Genomic DNA, 24,504 nt, shown 5'->3' on the forward strand with positions numbered 1-24,504 from the left:
ATGGACAATTTAAAGAGCAACTGACTCCGACATCATGGTATGATCTGCAGTTCTGAATAACGGAATCAAGTTGTCGACAGTTCACTAATCTGCTTTCAATACCAGAACAAAGAAGGCCAGCCAACCAGATAGTACCAGTTCCGTCATTTACCAAATTTGGCAGCACAGCGTTTCCAGAACTATAATAGTAACAACCCGATTACTATTACCCTCACAATCATACATTAGGTGTATACTATCTAACAACCTGGCATTCCATTTGAATAATGTATAATTGAAATAGATGTAGAGTTTAGTGAAACTTCAAATTGATTTGAAAAAGTAATAGAAATAAGTACAGATGACTCTCTGGTTTAATCAAGACTGAAAATTTACTTATTAATTAAATGATTTAATTTGTCAGTAATGAACCAAACTACCACATTCCCTGCAATTTTGTTAGATCAGTATATAATTGAGATAGATGGGCTAGCTCAACCCAGTTTAAGACTAAGTTTAAAGGTCAAGACTGCGTCTAGACAAGTGAAGGCTGGCCAAGCCTTCGTCGAGAATACTTCAGACTGCACAAAGATCAGCAACTACTGAATCAGACGTGTTAAGTAAAGTCGAGGCCAATGCCGAGTACAGTTAAGTGTTGTCGATATTATGTCGAGTCACTATGGTAGTCGTCCTTTTAAATTGTTGTTTCATTGCCATTTTAATAATTTTCCATTACTGGCATAACGCTGATGGTCTCTTAAAAGGTACTTATTCAACATGAGTTATTGCATCAACATTTTGTCCTATTGAATACATAACTGGTTTTGTATTCTTTTGACACGTTTTCCCTTACATGTTTCCTTAGTTTTAACAAACAAAAACTTCAAAAGTACAAAACTATACCACAGAAGTTCCCGGAATTTTAATAAGAAAACCTTTCTACATTATCTCGCTTTCTATATTCCACATTGAAATGTTTGACGCTATTTTGTATTCTAGGCAATGATATATTTACCCATAGTATTTTTTTTTTAAATATGAACAAAAACGGACAATCAATGAAAATCGCACAGTTTGGAAAAGAGACAATAAATTTAGAAACCAGACAACCAATAAATCGTATCTTAAAATTTAGTACAATGTATATTTTTTTTTCTTTGATGCTTGTCGAATATACATATATTACTTTTTATGCAATTCAAACTTATAGATACCTATAGGTATATTTACAAAAAATGGAAAGCCTTTATATGTCCCTAATTTAAGAAATGAATGCATGTTTTTGTAATTGTATAGGATGGTAAAATCGTTGAACGAAGTGCGATTAACGCTTTCACATTCCTATAAAATTAGTAAAAGAAGCATTCAAATCTTGTCCCTGGTTATCATAACATTGTTATGCAGTTCAACCATGAATTGTCTATGATGTGCATACCTTATTTTTCGTTTGTTCTGTTCGCATTGTTGTAACGTTGACTTGTCCTGGGAATAATTTTATTGTGAGATAGGATTGAATATAAGCATGCATTGATATGGCTAAACGCCAATCAAAACTACAGGTTTTTATTTAGATAAAGCTAACATACATTGTATTTGGTATGCTACCAAGATATTTGTGAATTGCATAACGCTTTCATACAAGAACATACCAATATCCAAGTTGTTGACATGCTATTGTAGCATCAATAGTGTCAAAATTATTGACACAAACAGTTCCCCATGTATCTTGGATATACACCTCGAGTCGTCCTTCATTTTTATTTGAACCTTCAAGAAGACGCAAAGTGCCTGTAAATTGAGAAATTATCAGTGACAAATAAGGTAATATCATTTCTTTTATATTCAAGATTTAAGAATTGTTTGAATTGACTTTTGTGTTACCATGTACATGTATATAATTCAAATCTTACTGAAATCTGTTAACGAACATTGTTTATCTAAAGTTTAATAATTTACTCTTACCTGATTTTGGACATTCAAAGGAACAATAGACACCAATATCATGTTGATGTCCACAATCTCCGGTGTAAGAATCGTAGGAGCAATTGAGCAATCTATCTTCACTGCCCAAACAATCTACGCCATCTAACATAATTGTACCATTACCATCATCAACCACTGTTGACTTCAACACATGCCCAGAACTGTAAGAAATATCATACAAATTTTGTTAAAAACTGCAAAATATCCATTAAATTGTCAAGTCTTAGGGCACTAGACCAACAACGGGTGGTCTGATTCGTATAATTGTTTCAGGGCAGATAGATAACAACTAATGAACATTTTATCCAATGTCAGATTTGTTCTTTTAAGTTGCTTTAGTTTCAGAGATATAAGCCAAAACTACATGTTACCTCTTTGTTCTATTTTTAGCCATGTCGGTCATGTCGATTGGCAGGCGGGGTCATCGAACTTTTTTTTGTAAATTAAATACTCGAGTAATTATTATTTTTTCAAATTTTTAAATTGACTAAAAAGGGCAATAGCTCCTTAAGGGTTGAATTGGTAATTTTAGTCATTATGACTTGGTTGTAGATCTTATTTGCTGAACATTATTGCTGCTTACAGTTTAGATCTATTTATAATAATATTAAAAATAATAACCCAAAACTGCTCAATTCCATTAAATTTACTTATTCATGGGCAGCCACCCCAAAACAGGTTGTCTGGTTCATCTGAACATTTCAGGGCAGATCGAGCTCAACCTAAGGAACAGTTTTACTTCGTCAGATTAAGAGATATAAGCCAAAACTGCATGCCATCTTTATGTTCTATTCTTAGCCGAGCAGCTAGTTTAGTAATGAGAAGTGATACTTTGACCTTTTAGGACAGGTGAGCTTTACCAAATGTTTTGGTGGGACAATGTGGTAAATGAAGGCAACATTGGTATACAGTTGTTCGAAATTCATAAGTCGATTGAAGAAAAAACAAATCTGGGCTACAAACTGAAACTGAGGGTAACACATCAAATGTAAGAGGAAAACAACGGCACAACAGGGACACAACAAAAACACAACACTAAAATGCAACACACACAGAAACGAACTATAATATAATCATCCCATTTTCCTGACTTGGTACACAGCTACTTTTTCATAGATACTATTTATGTACTAAAAATCTGTAGTACTGGAAATTTAATTTTAATATTCAGTACTATTTTGTTACTTTAAAATTATTGTAATATTTAGGTACCTGTATTTTACAGTACTTAATTTGTACTTGATATTTAGCTACTACGAATTTATGGTTACTACCGTTACCTTTTCAGCATTTTGAAAGTTTTTCTATTTCAAATCTCTTAAAATTATGATTTTCAAACATAGAATATTGTATTATTTCTGTACCAAAATATTTAGTACAATTTAAGAACTGTAAAATACAAGTACCTAAATATTACAATAATTTAAAAGTAAAGAAATAGTACTAAATATTAAAAGTAAATTTCCAGTACTACACATTTTTAGTTCAAAAATAGTACCTAATTATGCAAAAGTAGCTGTGTACAGGTCATTTTAGGAAAACTGGTGGATTAAACCTGGTTTTATGGATAGCCAAACCTCTCGTTGTTATTGCAAAGTAATGTTAAATGTAACATTAAAATGATAACATAACATGACATGACTACAATAAAAATAAATGGTAGAACATACAGGACAGAGACATACACACAATTAATAGCGACCAGAAAAGTACCAGGCTTATTATCTAGACGCGCGTGTTATCTACATAAAACTCATCAGTGACGCTCAGACAAAACATAAGTTCGAAAGCCAAAAACAGGTACTAAGTTAAAGATCATTGAGGACCAAAATGTTCCAAAAGGTAATGCAAACACAATTGATGCAGTGGTGGAAGCTGTATTGTCTAGACTCGATTTTGTTTTATTTCTCTTTTCTATAATGGATTGTATGAATATCGAAACGTACAATCACGTTTATCAACATAATTATGTTTATAACTATGTCACATATTTACATCATCGATCTCTTGTTTAAAACTGAAATCGATTTAAAAATGAATAACAAAATATAAAAACGCTGAAAATGTCTATCTGAGCTTTTCAAAGTTTGTTTATTCTGCACACATAACTGTCGTGATGTTAACATACAAAAAAATCAAATAAAACATTCCAGGTACAATTTTATTATGTATATGAAAATATAAAATATGAAAAAAGTGTTTATTGAGAAGTTAATACAGAAATTTGGCCAATGCCATTACATGTTCGTTTATGTCCGATGCAGCACTAACGCAATACAATTGAGAACAGTCAATTGACTTATGTATTTACCCGATTATTTTCAGTATTTAAATAATTTTTGTTTGTTATTGATGGATTATTATGTTTACACTATATATAGCTAGTACTGATAAGTATACTATTTCAATTCAATACGTCATAAGTACGAAAATAGAAATTTAATTCACAATCTTGCAGTTCCATATAGCAGTTATGATCCATGTTTGCTAATTTCATTCAAAACAAAGTCAATAAAGTTGTAAATGGTATCATTGAAAACTAAAAAAAATACCATAAACAGTTTTAGGTGATGAATATATATCGAATATATATATAGCAAATATGCATCCAGGGAGACTCGCGATGATTAAAATCAAAACACGTACCAGTATCCAAGTTGACGGCAGGCTACTGCTGCTTCAACGTTTTCAAAGGAATCGTCGCAAACTGTTCCCCATTCATTGTATAACTTGATTTCCAACCGACCATTATTCCCACTTGATCCTCCAACTAAACGTAATATCCCTTAAATTGACAAGCATATAGGTTTTACAATACAAACTAACAAAAGCGCTGCTATTTTGCTTTTTATTATTTGTTTGCTATGCATGAACTGATTTTGTGTCATGCTACCTGGCATATATAAAGTATAAAATCCTGTCACTCAATAAAGTATCAATACTATTAATGTCCAAATATGATGCTGCAAAAACGTATTTATGACTCAAGTTTTGTTTTATTCCAAGAGTTCCTCGACTTACTATTAAAGAACTGTAAAAACAATCCAGTACATGATGCATTTCTTCCATATGTGATCAGGGGTTTATGTCTACCTTAGCTTCATAAGTGCTCTTTTAAAAATTTGATACAGTATGAAGTTTACTCGAAAGATAATTTTAGAGCATTTAAAACAAATCATTCCATAAAATCGTAAAAAACACGACTCATGCTTTAAATGAATTGTTTTGTACCTAGAATAAAAAAACCTTAGTTTTCGAACAGTACTCAGTTTTATAAACAATACATGTATAGAACATATCAAAAATATTGCATATGAACACAATGCGCTAGCTGCTGGGCTGGTAATTATCAATACTAAAACGTGCAAACACAGTGCCAATGACCCATTTGTTTTGAAAACGCATGATAGAGGTTCGTTTACCTAAGATTCAGTAATGACGTTTGATCAAAACGGTCGAAAGTCTAAAACAAAGACGAAGAAGGAGAGCTTAGAAAAGACAACAACATATAGCCAAATCTTACATTTTCAATTTGTACATAAAGGTGTTTTTTCATAATTGTTTTCATTATAATAAGGTACAAAAAATATATTGCTTGTATGCAGCTATTGCAAGAAAAATAATATCTCAAATAACAATGTATCCTCTATTCATCAAAATCCGTACCACAAAACAAGTGAATAAAGTTAACGAATATAATAAACAAAACATAACTGAATGCTATGATTACTGGTAAGGGTGCTGTATTCACTAACCAATGTAAAATTTATACAAATGAAATTCTGCTCTAGCTGTAATACCACCAAATCATAGAACGTCACATCTGGTTGCATTCCTTGAATTTGACAGTTGTAGGTAATCAATCATTCATTTAATTACAGTTTGATTGGTGTATCTTCCAGTGATGGTTATTTTTGAATATACAATGAAATATAGTGTGGTGTTTTTCTTTAGTACATTTTGTACTGGCCAGAATAAAACTTAACTCATGCCAAGTATTTTTTTTTATTTGGAACAATGACAAATTCTGCATTTTTTTTTTAAAAGTGCAAATTAAACAAACTGACTAAAAGGGGAACATAAATGATGGTTTGACACCTCTACAGATAAATCAAACGGTTAATAACAGTCAATTATAGTCATTATTAAACATACATGTGTTGGTACAAATCAGGAAAGTTGTTCCTACAATTTATGTAAATGCAAATGAAGACTATGTTCACGTTTCAATAACAAATGTATCTATGTGGAGGGTGATATTTCTCTTGCTGTAGCATATGGCATGTACTTTGCACAACTTGAATTGTTTGCTTGTATATATCTTAAGTATATTTCTTGTATGAAAACAACCATACATTTACTTAAAAGTTACATTAAAAGTATTTCAGTTGTTATCCATTCATTTAATGTGTTTGGCTTTTGATTTAACTATTTGACAAGGGATTTTCCGTTTAGAATTTTCCTTGGAGTTTGGTATTTTTTTGTATTTCACTTTTTATACATAATCTGTTCTTATATGTTTTCCCAAGACTTCAAATACTTTGCAACTATGTTTCTCAAAAACTTATTTGATGACAATTTTTGTCCTTAATATGTTCATGTCGTTAATAAAACAAAACATTGCATATGATATATTTAAGCTCGGAATTTGTTTTTGAAACTTTCAAAATTTTATCACGTCAGAACAACCAAAAGCAGGTTTAAATGTCAGATTTTTATCAGATTTTCAGCATTTCTTGGTAAAATACTGTCAGACCTCGAGTGCTGTTGTTTTACAAAAACGGTCAAGTAATGTAGGGGAAAGAAACGAACTAAAAAGACCAAAATAAGCCACAACTAATGGGGGTCTCATTGGGGGTTCTGTTCACGGATCCCGCTTAGTTACTTTTTATATTTTTAGATTCCCGCATGATGCCATTACGCCTACACTATATAAGTGAACAATTCTGATATTTTTGTAATTTCCCATGTCCCGCTAAACTTCATTTCGCGTTTTCACGGCACAATAATTTGAGGGAGGATATATAGGACCTTTATCGGGACTCCGGGATCGGGTGTTTTTAAGCTCTGGATTTCGGAATTGACCCTTTCGGGATCCGATAATTCTTTTTCCGAATTTCGGGACCTCGGGATTTCGTGTTTTTAAGCTCGGGATATCGGAATCAGTACCCCTCCTACCCTCCCTCATAATTTGACTTTCATGTGTCACGTTTACAAAAAATACGCCTCGACAATCCCAAGTCCCGCCCAGACCCACTTATACATACATAATGAATAGTTTACTTTGTATAGTCAGTAGTCGGGTCAAATACACATGTATATACTTTTAGACGACCTTAGATTCATTTCACAGCGAAAATACTCATTAATATTGAACATTTTAGATCACTTCACATTTAGATTTTATAACTTTTAAAATTAAGACCAAATAGATTTAAGATCATTTAATCGAAAGTTGATAATTTGTCAATGAGCAACTGTAACCAGGTACTGCATTTTTTTTGCATGCGTCAAGAAACAGTTAAAAGTTAAACTTCTCATCTGGACTTTTTAATTAGTCTGTATACCGGACCTCTTCTCTATTGTGGGATTGAAAAAAAATCTAAAGTTAAAAATGCGGTTTTGAGCCTATTTCTTCTTTTTAATTTGGTAACACGTTAAGCCATTAGTGACACTAATATGGTATATTACCAATAATAAGGCCATATATTTCGGTGTGTAGAAATACAGCAAAAGAGTCTTAGTGCACTAAGAAGAAAGTTTTTGCATTAAGGACACTAAAACGATGTTTTAAGATCACAGCGAGCATGAATATAAGAGGATATGATTAAAACCTCATATCTATAAAGTTAGGTATCAATAGATTTTGTAATTTTGAAGTTAAATGACTTTTTAATAAACGCGTGCCACTCGCCACGTGACCAACGGTTTATTGTAGATTCCCGAATTATCATGTTCAATCAACCTAATCCAATAAACAATTGTCTTTTGATCGTTACTTATTGATTAATAAATCAAATCAAATCAAATATTTTATTGTCATATAAACTTTACAGTTTGTGACCAACATATATTAATACAATAAACACAATAAACATATATACATACATATTAAACACACAAAATATGAACAGCATTACAATTTATAACAACAAACAAGTTGTCAAGAGTCCCCTGCCCTCAGTTCTAATGACTTTTTCAAGAAGGATCCTAACTTACTTGTTTGTAAAGGCGATGATGGATTTAGTAAGTAATGATTTTTTTCTTCTTCATTTAAATTATTAAAGTTATTATTTTCTGCACATATGTGATGTAAAAAGTCATTTCTTAGAGTTTTATTATACTCACAATATAGTAAAAAATAAATGTTTCTCATCCTCTAGTATTTTACATTTATGACAAAGACGTTCCTCTCTTGGGATTTTAAAATATCTCCCCTTTTCAATCAAGAGGGAGTGATCACTTATTCTAAATTTAGTGATTAATCTCCTTATCTGAAAATTAGATGTATTTAGATAATATTCTAATTTGTAATCTTTTTTAAGTTTTTTATAGAGAAAAAAATTACTTTTATCATCGATGTTTTGAAATTTATTTTGAATTAAATATTATATCTATTTTTCATTTTTAACTTTATATCGTTTTTATTTTATTTACATCTTTTATGTCCTTACAAGTAGAAAAATATTAAGGTCAACGTTAGTCTCTTTAACAATATTTTTAGCATATGTATACCATGAGTAAGTTCCTGTCAAATCTAGAGACTGTGCTAGAGAAAAAGCTTCCTTTAACAATGGATTATTATTATTATTATATAGTCTAGCTAAATATAAAAGTGTTTGTGTTTTAATAAAACATTCTATAGGCAATCTTCCTAATTCAACTCTTGCTATTAATCAATGGTTGTTAACCTAACGGTTTAGCGTGGTATAATTTCAAGTTTATGAAAGAAAAATAAAAAATAAATTTTGTGTTTTAAAACTTTGCCTTTGTTATATATATTTAGTTTTTAAGGAAATTGCTATGCAAGCTTTTTTTTAATTATCGAACTCTATTTTGAGATACAAATTGAGAAAAAAAGGCTTTTGATATTTCATTTCCTTACTAACAACACAAGAGTTCACATACTATCATTATTCCTTGAAAGACATTTGAGAGTATGTGGTGTCCATGGGGTTCTTCAAAATCCGATTACAGAAGTAATATAGAAAACTCCAAGAGGTAAAATTATTTTACGTTTTAAAAAGAGAATTATAGAATAAATCATAACTGTCTTCTATGAACGATAACTTTAAACTGGTGTCAATGCTTTTTTTTAACAATTCATCTTTATTTCAACAATTGAAGATGAATACCATTTTATTTTATAATTTAATAAGCACTATGGGCAGGCGCGGATCCAGAGCTTGAAGTGGGGGTTTGGGGGGAGGGGTTATGTGAGAAATGTTTAGAAATGGCACACTTTTTGTTCATCCGGCATATGGTTACTATAAATAAACTTTTAAGTATTAATTCTATAAGTTTAATTATTGAAATATTGATAAATGGCATAGTTCCGGACATTAGAAAAACGAATAAAGTATTGGCAACTGGACGTTAAGCAACCCAATATCAATCCTCACTTTTCCGTGAAGTGTTCACAATTATTTGTCTTTTTAAAATTAAAAGGATGAAAAAATCCCAAACTGAAAAGAGTTGAAAATACGCTATTACTTTAGAAGTAAACAATATAGCAGACAGAATAAATACTGCAGAAACAAACAAATGAAAAAAATAGCGAACAATTTGAAATACCATATACTTGTACATGTTTAATCAGTTAACTAGCAGATTATTCACGGTTCAAGGTTGAGCGAACATGAATTTCTACCGATTATACTAAAGGTGACAATCAACTTTTTGAGGCACGTGTCGAGAAAGTATTATAGAAAAGATATAAATTAAAATCATGAAAGGAGTAGGTCCGGTTAGGACAGATTTTGGCCTCAAATTTCAGGTTCATCTGACGAAAGATTTTGACCACTTTGAAACACTTAAGTGTCTATTTTATTTGATTCTATTAGTGTATGTGGAAGATTTTCACTTATTTTGTCATTAAAAACGATCCGATTCAAGCTCAAATAAGAAAAATCCACCAAATATGCCGGAAAATGTCACTTTTCAGATGGTTTTTGCCATTTAGCATGACTTTATGGTGCCAGTACCCGATATATGTGCCATGTATTGCCAAAAAAAGCCCATATTAATGAAGCTGAAGCATTCTACTGTCCAAAAAATAACTAAAAGTTTACTTTTAACAATTTTGTAAAACTGCTATATTTTGGGGCCAAAAAGGTGTCTTAGCGGACCATCTCCTTTTACAAAGTCTATTTCTATATGCCATATCCTTTGTGACAGTTGGATCATTCCATCAGGTCCTTAGTGCACATTTTTGTTCTAAGTGCACTAAGGAGGTCCTTTGCGGTGTTTCTACGAACCGCATATATTTGAAGCTGTTCAAAATTCTGTACATTATAGGTACGTGTATCAGATCGGACAATTATTGTCATATATATAACAAGAATTACTGTATACGTTATCTAGTATGAAATATGTCCACTGGACCGACCGTGCAAGTGCTATATATATTATATCATGTATATAGCCAGTCAATATTAAAAAAAAAAGATGTGGTATGATTGCCAATGAGACAACTATCCACAACAGACCAAAATGACACAAACATCAACAACTATAGGTCACACAAGGTCGTTAAAAACTTCCATTTGTTTTTGTCCACTAAAAATAAGCTCATAAAAACACGAATCCCCGTTTACTCAATTTCACCTTTATTTGTTAATATTTCTTTATCTTTTTCTTTCGATTTCATCATATCTTATTTGTGATATATGTTGTGTGGTCGAACATGAAATTGCATCCGATGCTACAAAGAAAATTTGTTTAATGTCATCTGTTGCAATATATGCTAAGTACTATACACGTGGACAGTATGTTCCCCAGAAAATCAGTTATACACACCCCGATATAACCCCGAGGGCACACGCTACTGTCATATGGAAAATTACTGGGTCGCCTGCACATTTTGTAAGATGATAATCAGCCATGCAACTAATTGGGTTACTGACCATGTCACTTCAATTTAAAAAGTTTATCGTTAGATATCAAAATGATAAATTCATTTTTAAATAAAAATTTAAGAACTAAAAGATTTATCATTATAATGAAGTGAACTAATTCAACCGAACTCGTATAAAAATTATATACATATGTTTTTAATCTATGCCGGAAAGAATTGAAAAACTGTATTTATAATTTTTAATTTGTTTTATATAAATCTGTGTAGGTCTCATGAAATGGAACTCACGCATGCCTAATTTAGATTTTTAAATTTATTGAAAAATATAACAAAAATTTAGGTTTGATATTAAATTAAAGTTACCTTTCCGCGCTGTAATTTATTTGATATGACATGAATCAAGCATTTTTTTTTTAGGGATTTATGGGTTTGTTCATACAACGTATACAAAAAGAAGTGTATGTTATTAGTATTTCACATACCTTGTTTTCGCCTTGAAGCTCATTATTCAGAGTGTTTCAGACAAGATGATGAAAATAATGTGCAAGATACTTTTTTCGATTATCGTGAAGAGACAATTTTAATTCCCATTCCTCCATGCACTCTACCCCTGTTGAATTGTATATTTATAATTCCTCGTGCTTTTAATTAACCCACCCCCCCCCCCCCCCCCCCCCTTTCGTGGTTACCGTTATGCCAACAAATACCCGAGGCTTGATTTACATGTAAAAATCATGGGCGGATCTAGCCATGATAAAGGGGGTTCCAACTACATGTCTCCATTAAATAAGGGATGTCATTGCCGCTGGGTTTCTGTTACCCCACCCTTTTCATATAATTTAGATTTCAAAAGTGTATACCTTATTTATATATTGTGTAGGTTAAAACAAGGATTTGTATAGTTAGTTTCTAACTATACAAATCCTTGGTTAAAATGTTATCTTTTCCCATAGTGTTTGCGTTTTGATTGGTGTGTAATGCAACAGTGCAATACCTAAGTGTCAAAAGAGAGTTTTTCACGACCTGTTCACATATTTTTAAGGTTCCTATATTAAAACTTTTCCTGATGCACAGGTAACCTATTCCAACTATCACCTTGTATATAGGAACTTGAGAGGGTTCCCGAGATTATCATTTATGCAATGATTGCTCACAAAAAGCTAGGGGAGTCCAACCCCGGATTCCATCCCCTTCGACCCGCCACAGAATACAGATATAATTGATGATTGTTATTTAAAAGTTATATACTATAGCCACTATATTATAGTACTAGAACCGAACACCTGTTTTGGGTTATATATACATACACCACATCTTCCTATGACTTTTTTTTGTCTATATAGCTAATTTACAGTAAATAACTGCGAGAAAATGAATAAAACACAAGTTGATAATTATCTCTTCTCTGCTAATTTTAATGTGCATGCAATATTCACTCTGATTTACTTGTGATACCACCGACACTAATAATAATTACCTACAAAATAATAGGTGCTCCTTTACTGGGAAGGACATTTCGGATCCGATCAATTTATTGGTTCCATTCCCCCGTTCTACACTTCTCCTCAGAAAAAATGCGTTGCAATGCGTCATAATTATCTGGACTATTAACTTTCTTCCATATAACTTCGAAAACAGACAATAATCTATTTCATTGGATGAGATTGGGCTCACGGATTTTTTAATGGATTGGTAATTTATATTTATAGCACAAGTTTACCAAACAAGATTAATCACATTTTTATGGTTGCCTCCTGACTGACTTACACCTACACTAGCTAAAAACATATTCATATGAACATTTGGTATCATTTATTTTGTGTGACAACTCTTCACCAATGACCTGAATGGTGGGAAAGGGGGGGGGGGGGGGGTCAGATGGGGGATGCTTGCCTCAGTCATGTTTCTGTGATTCCCTATATAATCAACAAAATTTTTCACACAAAAAGGGGGGCAGGGATTTTTCCTTAATAAGAAATCTCTATTTTCAGAATAAGCTCATACATGTCATATAAATTTGCCTTTTGAAGAACTGAAATTAATATGAGACGGCTAATGATTTTTTAGATGCTTTACATTAAAATACATTCATGTGACAAAATTACACAATTATATATAATTAGATTAGATCCAAATTTAAACAGCGATTTTTTTCAATATTTAAATAATGTAGGATCAAATCTTGATACTTGTATGTAGTTGAAATTGTTAGCTTTAAACATTAAAAAATGAACACCCAAAATGTTAGCATAAGAGTGACCATGTAGTCTTTATTAATGTATGCTATTGTTATGAAACTAGGTCATTGTAGGTTAACTGTCATCTATTCCCTTAAATCTTTGTTCCCAGTCACCCCAAGTTTGATTTAAATTAGTCAAGTATATCTACTCTATTAGCATGATTAGGTCTCTAGTTTGGATAGTTAATAACTTGCAAATTAAAATCATACTACTCCCAAATTTATATTTCTTTAAATATTATGGATGAAATAGCAAGTAAGAGATGAAATTAAATTGGATGAAATGTGACATTTATTTTTGTTAAAGTAGTATGTCTGATGTTGTCAAACTTAATTATAGACCCTTAAGGGGTGGATCCAGTCATTTTAAAAAGGGGTGGGGTGGGATTCTAACCCAGGACAAAAGGGGAAGGGGTGTCAAATTACATGTCCCCATTCACATGCATTGATAATCTAAAAAAGGGGGTTCCAATCCCTTGAACCCCCCTCTGGATCTGTGCCTGCCCTTTAAAAATAAAGTGATCCTTATTTTGAGTTAAAGCTTATACATGTTATAGATTTTTCTATAATGCTCCTCAGGGGCAGATCCAGCCATTTTCAAAGGGGGGTCCCAACCATGAGTAAAGAGGGGTTCCAACTATAATATCTCCCATTCAAATGCATTGGTCGGTAAAAGAAAAGTATTCCAACCCTCGAATCTATGGTCAGGTTGTTGTCTCTTTGACACATTCCCTTTTTCCATTCTCAATTTTATCATGTAGTCGTCGTTTTCCCACGACATTTAGTTTCCGCTTAATTACTTTAGTACAAGTTGATAGAAATCTGTGAAATTCAAACATAAGGTTTGTGACCAGAGTTTTTGTTCAGAGTTTATGAATTAGGGGCCAATATTAAACTTTGTTTGATTTTATATAAAATTGAATTATTGGAGTTCTTTGATATGCCAAATCTAACTGTGCATTTAGATTCCTAGTTTTTTGGTCTTGATTAAATTGGTCTACCTTAAGGTCCAAAGGGTCCAAAAATAAACCAAGGCTCCGTGTTGAAGGCCGTACTTTAACCTATAATGGTTTAATTTTTAAATTGTTATTTGGATGGAGAGTTGTCTCATTGGCACTCACACCACATCTTCCTATATCTATTATTTTGATTTTAACAATATTTAAATTCTTGATGTTCAGATTAATATGCTGAATCTGAATATTTACTTAGATTTTTTTTATTATGGGCCCAAACAAGTTGGTCCAAATCGGGGTCCAAAATTTTACTTTGTTTGATTTCAACAAAAAATGATTGTATGGGGCTCTTTGATATGCTGAATCTAACCATTCGTTAAGATTTTTTATATTTTGGCCCATTATCAAATTGGTCCACATTGAGTTCTAAAGGGTCCAAAATTTAACTTTATTTGATTTCATCAAAAAATGAATTATTGGGATTCTTTGATCATGTTGATATGCTGCATCTAACCATGTATTGAGATTTTGAATATTGGACCATTTTAGAGGTTAATTGTCAATTTAATTTTTTTTAAGTACTTGGACCACATTCATTCTGTGTCAGGAACCTATGCTGCATCAACTATTGAATCACAATAAAAAATTAAAATTCAGAGTTGTATCGAGTTTGAATGTTGTGTCCATACTTGCCCAAACTGTTCTGGGTTCAACCTATAAGTTTGTATCAAGCTGAGCCATGCATAGCATTTTTATTGGTTATTTATATATTAATTTGAAATTTTGACGAGTGAGACACATACAGATTATACTGTTAACAATATTTCAGAGTTTAACGTAGTCAAGGGAAACAAATTATAGAAGAATAGTTGAATCATGTCTTTTTTGTCAAATGAAAAATTAGTACGAACACAAAGAAAAAGTATGGGAATGTTTGTTTTTTAAACTATTGACCAGGGTGAAAGTCTTTGAAAGTCATGACTGGCAAAAAGTTTGTGAAATGAAATAGCACACATATTCCATTCTTTTTTAAATATAACTGCATATAAAGAAAAACACAAACTGATGTTTAATAATAGTGTTTACCCTTTTTATGTTTTATAGGACAAGAAATATAGAAAAATAATGAAAAATATAAACAGTTACAATAGAAATGAGCGCAAAACAAGATAAACAGAATACAACAAGGCCTAAATGGTAAGACCACTTCTATATACTGTAAATTCAGATTTTTCAGGGAATGGACAAATTATTGTGATTACAAAAAAAGTCTGCATAAAGATCTATGTTTCTGTTATCAAAATATGATTTCTTATTTCTGCGATACTCACCCTGTCACATTATTCGCATTACTAAAAAGTTTGGATAATTTCTGAATAACAGTAATAAAAGAAATTGCCTTTGAATGATGACTCATATAAAAATAAGAAAATGTGGTATAGTCATGATAGTAAATGAGTGACTTATCCACCAGAGTTCAATGAAGCGGATGCAAGAAATTAAAGGCCAATCATGGGCCTGCTTTCAATAATGAGAAAACACTTCCTTTATAGGTCATTCATTAAAGATCTCAACATATAAAGATTTGAACAATCCATAGTTCAACATGTTCAAAGGCAATAACAATTAATAAAAAAAAAATCAGGCCTTATATAAAATATTGTTTGTTTTTCAATCCCGACTGACCCTGCAAAAATTGTCCTACTCATAAAATTTTATTGTCAAAACTAAGCCAAATATTATTATATTCATTTCTGATTTTTCGGGCTACCGGATCATCAGATAATATTCAGGCTTTTGGGAAAAATAAAATTATTTACCTACCTACATGTACCTACCCACACCTGGCTTGTCAGAATAGGGATTAGGGAAACAAACAATATATTAATTTAGGCCTCATGTCTGTGAGCACTCAACCTGACCATAATATAGGACAGTGGTTCAAATATTAACACAACATATGAACATTCTATAACAACTATTGCAAGTGGCTCAACTTTAAATATCACTGCAAGGCACTAAACAAAGAATATTAAATCTTGGACACAAAGCACTGAAATAAGAGAACTCATAAGCATGACAAGTAAGAATATCAAATGAAAGTTTCTCAAAATGTTCATTAACCCTTTAACATTCAAGGATTTTTTACCTTTTCTTCCCGAATAAAGGATATCTGTTTTCAATCAATTGCACATTTCGATAAAAAGCTCACTCGAAGGACAAGTTAGACTCATCTGATAGATAATTGACCAAGGTTTCAGGAAAACTTGATTTAAGGAAAATAATTTCTTACGTTGGTCACGTGATATCCCTCAAAAGTCACGTGACATGCTGAATTAAAGTGACAAAAATGTACAATTCAAGCGGAAAAGCGGTTTTACAGACATTTAAAGACAAAAATAGAACATAGTTTTAGTGTTAAATAAGTGCATGAAGAGTTTCGGAAACGTTATCGGTGAAAACTTTATACAGAAAGATGCAAAACTTGTCTGATTGGTAGAAATATCAAGACTCTAAACACCGAAAAATAGTGGATTTTTTGAGAATTTTTGTCATAGTCAAATAAATGACCCAAGTTTATGTTTAAGATGTACTATTCATAACTGCTTACAGAATAAGCCTTTAGGAAAGAATTTTGAGTAAATTTTGAATGAAAATCTGGTATTTTTGAGTGCCCAGGCTAAGAATGTAACAAAAACAGAGGGAGAGGGGAGAAAAAGGGGGGGGGGCGGATTTTTTCTTTTTGATGTAAATCATGTCTTTCAGTTGTCTTAATTGAAATTGAAAGTAAAGTTAAGTTAAGTTACATTTAATATAGGAATTTATTTTTTCATCCTCCGGCAGTGAGGTTTGAACACGCGATCATCCGGGTGCAAGACTGTGCATCTTTCCACTGAGCCACAGAAACCATTGGGAAACTTATGAAATTTAAGCATATAAGTCACCTTCTCTGTTAGACTAGAAATTAATTTTGGGAGAACATAATCAAACTTCGTTTTCTTAAGAAGCTATTTTTTGAAAATTATTATTTTTTGAAGCAAATTTGTAAGAAAGTTATTCAGAAATGTTCGTTTTTTCGTCTATATGTCACTATTTCTATACCTTAGCGATACGATATCCAACACCCTCATAACCAGACACTAAAGAAACAAAGATTTGTTATTGCTATTCCGACTTGGCTAACAATTTTTAACACATTTTAGATGTTCTCATCTCTTTTGCTATAAAAACTGACAAAAGAAAACATGAAAATTCCTTGTAATTTGAGTTTGTTTCAGTGTTGATACTCTATGAATCAGATTTTTTGTATGTGTATGAGTTTTACTTACAGTTTTGATAGTATTCTTGTAAATGATCACGGCACAGTTATCAAAATTGTCATTTTAAAACAAAGAACAGCAACAATTTGTCTTGTGACATTTTGTGAAAATATCTATAATACTAAAATTACGAGGTCCAATTTGTCAGCCGTCATCACGTAAAAACGACGAATCACAGAATTCAACTTTATATATAACTAATATAGTACAAAGGTGTAGATTAAAAATTACACCACTCCAGGCCCCTTTGTTTTCCACGTAATTAATATTGCCAATAATTAAGAAGTTCCGGGTCGAGTCCGATACCGATACCAATAGTATATTCACCTGTTACCTATTACAATGTACCTTATCTGTACGTTCCGCATCTGACAGGCGCACCACCAAACGGTGTATTCAGGATTAATAGACAATATGCACTTCAATTTGTTAGAGGGCATGACGTAAAACAGCGAATCAAAGAATTCAACTTTCTTTATAACTAATATAGGACAATGCTGTTGATTAAAAAATACTCCATTCCAGGACCTTTGGTTTTCCAAATAATTAATATTACCAATGAATGATAACTTCCAGTTCGACGGGTTCAAACAGAAAGATTCGAAAGCAGAGAAAAACTGTGTATCTTATAATCGGCATGACTTTATCAGATGACAATACTAATACTAAAATAAGGCTTGCGCATAGTTATATACTTTAATCAGTCACGGACCCGTAATATCACGGGTGTGTTCTAGTTCTATTTAAAAATAGAAATAAAACAGTTTTCCTCCAAAAAAATCTTGTCAATATAGGGCAAATTGACATAATGCATTGTATTTTGTTGGTTTCAGACACCAAAAATCAAGTTGGTGGTATACTGATCTTCAATTTGAGCCCCCAACCACATATGTACGTCAAAAATTGTCAGCGATACAAAACTTCATGCAAACTACTCCGCCACAAATTTTGCTTAACGGTCAAATTGACCGGTAGGAACGTTAAAGGGTTAAAACATGATAAAATAAGCTTATTCATATTGCTGTTTTTTTCTCAATTTATAATATTTTTTTTTAATTTTGTGTATTTATAGGTCAGATATCTTGGTTTTTATGATCATCAACAGGTCCTGCAGGTCTATACTGAAGAGGAATTTTAATTGTTAATACTTTTCTACATAACGTGCTAATTCGATAATTAATGTGAAATGAACTCAACTGTGTGTTTTTCTGGAAAAAGAAATAGAAAAAATCCTACAAAATTGCTATAAACAAAATGGAGTACTATCAAAGAACATAATTGTGTAAAATGTAACAACCTACATTCATTCACTGATGGATTATTGAGAAATTAAGAAAAATAATAGTATCTTTGTCATGTTTGTTGTCGAAATAAACACCTGCTTTATCCATTCATGTACATGGCTCCATCATATCAAATATACAAAGAAGATGTTTGAAGAACATGTTGCCAAAATTTATTCGACAAATTAAAGGAAGATGTCATGTGGATTGAATTATTTATGCACTGAACTGTTATGTAAGGGGTCGAATACACAGCAGCTGAAACAGAAGACAAGTTAATTTGACATGAACAGTGTTTATTTTATTTTATATTCAAATATGCATCATGAGCACAATATTTTAAAATAACATCAGAAATGGTATGATATTCATAGCGTTTTGCTTATTATTGTATTGTCTTAAACATGCTAAATAGTCAGCCTTTTGTTTTTGTATGTTTAATACTCACCATAGAAATTTATATTACAGTATTAAAGTTTTAATTATCTTTTGTATCAATAGTTCAGTCTAGGAGAAAATATATTAATACTGTTTGTACTGTTATGAAATTTCCATAGAGCAAAAACATTTCCTTAAGGGAAATTTGATGTTCAAAAATTTCCCTAGAGGAAATTTGAAGAACAATGATTTCCTCAGAGGAAATTTGTTGTCTTGAATTTTCCTCCAAGGAAAAGTGTTTGTCAAAAATTTCCTCACAGGAAAAAGTATTTCCTCCAAGGAAAATTTGAAGCTACAAATTTCCTCACAGGAAAAAGTTTTTCCTCAAAGGAAAATTTGAAGCTGCAAATTTCCTCGAAGGAAAATTTGAAGCTTCAAATTTCCTCAAAGGAAAAGGATTTCCTCTAAGGAAAAAGAATTTCCTCTAAGGAAATAGAATTTCCCCAAAGGAAATAATTATGCAGCAAATTCCCAAAGGGAAATCTTTTTCCCTTGAGGAAAAAACAATTTCCCTTGAGGAAAAATCTTTTTCCTTCAGGGAAATTTGATTTCCCTTGAGGAAAAGTAATTTTCCTCTGAGGAAATTGTTGAAAAAGGGTCATAACTTTTTCAACAGTGGTGCTAGAGCCAAATTTTTTTAGGACAAATATCAGGGAACCAATACCTACCAAGTTATCAACTTTGTTTTGACTTAACTCCAAAAATTAAGGTGACAACTTTTGCACTCAGCGGAATTGCAAACTTGTTCCGGAGACTGTTAAAGACCAAATACATGCTGCATAGTCAGCTATAAAATGTCCCGACATCACAAATGCATCAAATGTAAGACAATTCAAACTAGTAAACTAACGGCCTTATTATTATAGAAACAAATCAACGAAAATACAATATGTTACATACCTACAAACGGTAACAACTGAATGACAGGCTCCTGACTTTGGACAGGAACATACATACAGATTATGGCGACGTTAGATATGTAAGCGGAACCCAAACCCTCTTCCTTACCTTGGACAGTTGTGTTAGAGTACAATTATAAGACAGAACTTTAAAAATCAGTTGGTATTAAAACTATTCTCAGTTGAATAAAGGCAACAGTAGTATACCGCTGTTCAAAACTCATAAATCCATGGACAAAAAACAAAATCGGGATAACAAACTAAAACCGAGGGAAACGCATTAAATATAAGAGGAGAACAACGACATAACACTAAAATGTAACACACATAGACTATAAGAGGAGAACAACGACATAACACTAAAATGTAACACACATAAACTATAAGAGGAGAACAACGACTTAACACTAAAATGTAACACACATAGACACTTGCTTGATGTATTTACCTGAACAATAGTACTTCGAACAAAGGTATATAAAAGTAGATACATATTACACTATACTAAGTTGTAGATTGTGCATGTTGTATTTAATGTCTAGTTCATTTCAATCATTTGTTACTTGAATGAATAGTTGTATCTTGTTATGTTGTATGTATTTATTTTGTATGATTAATAATCCAAAGGATGATCTGATTCTAAGAACTTACCCACAATCAGAACATCTGTATAAGGACCCATGGCGTTGCTCCTTTTTTTCAAGGACTGGTGCACACTTGCTATCAAAGAGATTTGATGTCTTTATGTTTTTTATAAATGTTTAAATAAATAATTCATTTTGAAATTCTTTAATTCTATGTAAAAGTTCTATGTAAAATCTAGGTTTTTTTTGTAAACTGTTTGATATTAAAGATAAAAGTACAGGACAACACACTAATTTACACAACTGTTGTTGTCATTTTTCAATAAAGTATAATGAAATACGAAACTATTATAGTTTTATAATATGTCTTATCATTTAACAGTATGCTTAAATTATATAAAATGTACATTTGGATGTTTAAAACATTCTTCAATATTTGATAATGATGTTAACTTTAAAAAATTCGTAAGGGTTCCGCGGAACCCAGTGTCTCGCCTACTTTTGCTGTTAATCACAGGCTCAACAAAAATGAGGAAAAAAATCAATAAAATTATTCCTGTTGATACTATCTTTTGATCGTAAAAAGCTTCTGTCCAGGTTTGGTAAAAATCCAAGATAGTTTATGAATCTAATAAATGTTTTAAAACTTTAACTGCAGACTGTATGTAATGTTAACTGGAAGAAAAACTAAGTCCATTTATAAGTAAAATACAGATACACAGGTACAAAATTTTAACAAAATTTCCTTCTCGATACTAGCTTTTGATCATAAAAAAGCTTCTGTCCAAGTTTGGTACAAATCCAAAATGGTATAGGAAAGAAGAAAGTTATTAAAAAAGTTCAAACTTTAACTACAAAGTGCATGTTTTGTTTCCTGGCAGAAAATCTAAGTCCATTTAAAAGTAAAATACTGAAAAAATTGAAATTTCTTTTTAAAAAATTTACTTCTGGATACTATCTTATGATCATAAACAAGCTTCTGTCCAAGTTTGGTAGAAATCAAGTATAGTTTAAGAAAGTTATTAAAATTTCAAAAACTTTAACCACAGAGTGAATGTAATGTTTCCCGGCAGAAAAACTAAGTCCATTTATAAGTGAAATACGGAAAAAATGGAAATTTATTTTTAAAAAATTTACTTCTGGATACAATCTTATGATCATAAACAAGCTTCTGTCCAAGTTTGGTACAAACCAAGGATAGTTTACAAAAGTTATTCAAATTTTAAAAACTTTAACCACAGAGTGAATGTAATGTTTACCAGCAGAAAAAACTAAGTCCATTTATAAGTAAAATACTGAAAAAATGGAATTTTATTTTTACAAGATTCACTTCTGGATACTATCTTATGATCATAAACAAGCTTCTGTCCAAGTTTGGTAGAAATCCAGTATAGTTTAAGAAAGTTATTATAATTTTAAAAACTTTAACCACAGAGTGATTATTTGTGGACGCCGCCGACGACGACGCCGACGACGACGGAAAGTAAGATCGCTATGTCTCACTTTTTCGACTAAAGTCGAAGGCTCGACAAAAACCACTCTTTTGTAGATAATACTATTTTTCATATTAATCAATGTAAAATGATTACTTGTATCATCAATACATATACTGTTATGATTAATTGTGTTATCAATATGATCAATGCAGTGCTTATCATAGGTTTTGTATAACTGCATGAGAAATTTGTTCATTACTTGTGGACTGTGTTATTTCGTTACTTAAAGCGCTTCATTAATCGGAAAACACTGTCCACGTCAGTAGTTACCGATATAGTTTATGTTACTTATAAAAAAGAACGTGTATTTTGGAGATCTAATTTAAAAAAGTAGGTATGTTTCAAGCTTTCAATCTTAAATTGTGGTATGTGTATTTGTCAATCATTTCTGGCTATATATGAACTTTAAAAATAATTTCACTCAATATTTTGAAGTTTTGCAAGGTTTATGATGCAAACTGTATCAATTTAAAAGACATCGCATATTGTTATATTTACCTAATATTATATGTCCCTATCATTTGTCTGATGTCATCTTCAGCTACAGATTTACGACTAAAGGATATTTTGGGAAACTTTGGAAGAGAATTTATATGTAGTTTGTCAATTTCTTCTTTCAGACTATTGATCTTTTGTACCAAATTTCCATCCTGTCGGGTCTTAGTTAGTTCAGTTCTCTTTCTGTCTAATATATGTGCGGCTACAAGCTCGGATTTAGCATCATCTAACATATTCATCAGCTTGTCTTTCTCCTTCTTGGATTGTTCTTTCACTAAAGTAATCATCTGAGCTACGGTTTCATCAACCATACTTTTAATCTTACCGCCTTCGTCGTTGATGGCTTTTATAACAGACTCAACAGAATTATCAAACGATATCAAACTATCCTCAATTTTCTTTATATTTTGATTTGCTTCATTTGTTGTGGCACGAATTTTCGTTTTGTTTTCCCCTTGAAGTTGAACGATGACATCTAAAATCTGGGAAAATGTATGCCCATTGTGTTTTCCTGTCACACAACGTGTGCATATCTGTGCATTACATGTGTTACAATTTAAAGTCAATTCTTCTTTGTGTTCATTACATTTAGATTTACCTTCCGGGATAAGTTCGGAAGCTTTTTGAAACTGGTGGTTTCTCGATAACTTCTGTCTATTATGTAGTAAATTACAATTTCCACAATAGTATTCTTCACAGTCAATGCAATAGTGTGATCCAGGAGCGCTCACGCAAACCTCACATGTTTTAGACGCAGCTTGAGCCATTTTAAATTCGATCAAAATCACAGTTATGACGTCAGGTTATTGTAGTACATGCTAATGAATTCTAATTTTAAACCAAGTACAATAGATAGTATATAAATCATTGACAAGATTGTATTTGAACAATTCAACCAATGTGTGTTGCGTTATGCTCAAGTGATCGCCTAGTTAACAATCAATACATGTATTATTCTAACAGACATTTTATATTGAACGTGTAATATAAGTAATCTTATATATTAACGTTTAAATACCTTTAGTTTGTTTTTACAGGATATCACACGTTATTTACCTAACTACTTATATACCTATATGGAGTTATTTTCTTTCAGAACGACATATCATTCTTTTTCAGAATCAACCCAGACGATACCATGTTTCAATGAAATATGCTCAAAGGCATAAAATAATGACCTGTGTGAGGTCATTATTTTCCTTGATAAAAATGTTATCTATAATTTACTTCAAAATTTTATTCGTCTGATGGTTTTTTGTTGCTGGTTTGGAAATTTATTTTTTAAAGTTCAATCGATGATAGATGTAAAAGAAACCTTCATTGCCCGCATTTTAATTTTAGAAACAAATAACGTGAAGTTTTGTTAATTTATTGCTACAATAAAGAAACATTATCATATATGTGAGATGAATTTTGATAGAGACTTTCATAAATAAAAAGCCAGATTTAACATATTAATGTGTTAGATTTTGAAAATCATATTGAGTCACACTGAATAGGTTGATTGATTTTTGGTTGCTTGCTTAACGTCCAGTGGCAAATATTGTATGCATGTTCAGGACGATAAACGCTGAATAGGAAATTATACTGTGACCTACATGTATTTATATTCGTCTTCGTGTCAGTTCTTAACTTTTTAAAATGTATGTATACCTTTTACTCTATCAAATGATCAACTAATGAGATAATCTTATATTCTATTGAATAACATTAACGTAACTCAGAAAAGGGTCGGGTGCGGGGGTATATAATT

General features: G+C 31.5%; 1 protein-coding gene and 2 long non-coding RNA genes across 3 annotated transcripts; 1 reads left to right on the forward strand and 2 right to left on the reverse strand.

The window, feature by feature from the left end:
* On the reverse strand, positions 1-2,056 carry LOC134690985 (uncharacterized). Its single transcript, XR_010102069.1, has 3 exons — positions 1,942-2,056; positions 1,629-1,767; positions 1-179 (listed from the first exon to the last, which is right to left on the reverse strand). It is a non-coding gene; the product is annotated as an uncharacterized LOC134690985 (long non-coding RNA).
* A 10,572-nt stretch (positions 2,057-12,628) lies between these two features.
* On the forward strand, positions 12,629-18,714 carry LOC134690984 (uncharacterized). The gene is made up of 3 exons (XR_010102068.1): positions 12,629-12,730; positions 15,338-15,430; positions 18,626-18,714. It is a non-coding gene; the product is annotated as an uncharacterized LOC134690984 (long non-coding RNA).
* Positions 18,715-22,747: 4,033 nt separating this feature from the next.
* On the reverse strand, positions 22,748-23,518 carry LOC134689950 (transcription intermediary factor 1-beta-like). Its single transcript, XM_063549916.1, has one exon. It carries the CDS (start codon positions 23,516-23,518, stop codon positions 22,748-22,750), a length of 771 nt encoding a protein of 256 aa, XP_063405986.1.
* Positions 23,519-24,504: the final 986 nt, after the last annotated feature.

The sequence above is a fragment of the Mytilus trossulus genome, chromosome 11, assembly GCF_036588685.1.
Source record: "Mytilus trossulus isolate FHL-02 chromosome 11, PNRI_Mtr1.1.1.hap1, whole genome shotgun sequence".
Taxonomy (NCBI): Eukaryota; Metazoa; Mollusca; class Bivalvia; order Mytilida; family Mytilidae; genus Mytilus; species Mytilus trossulus.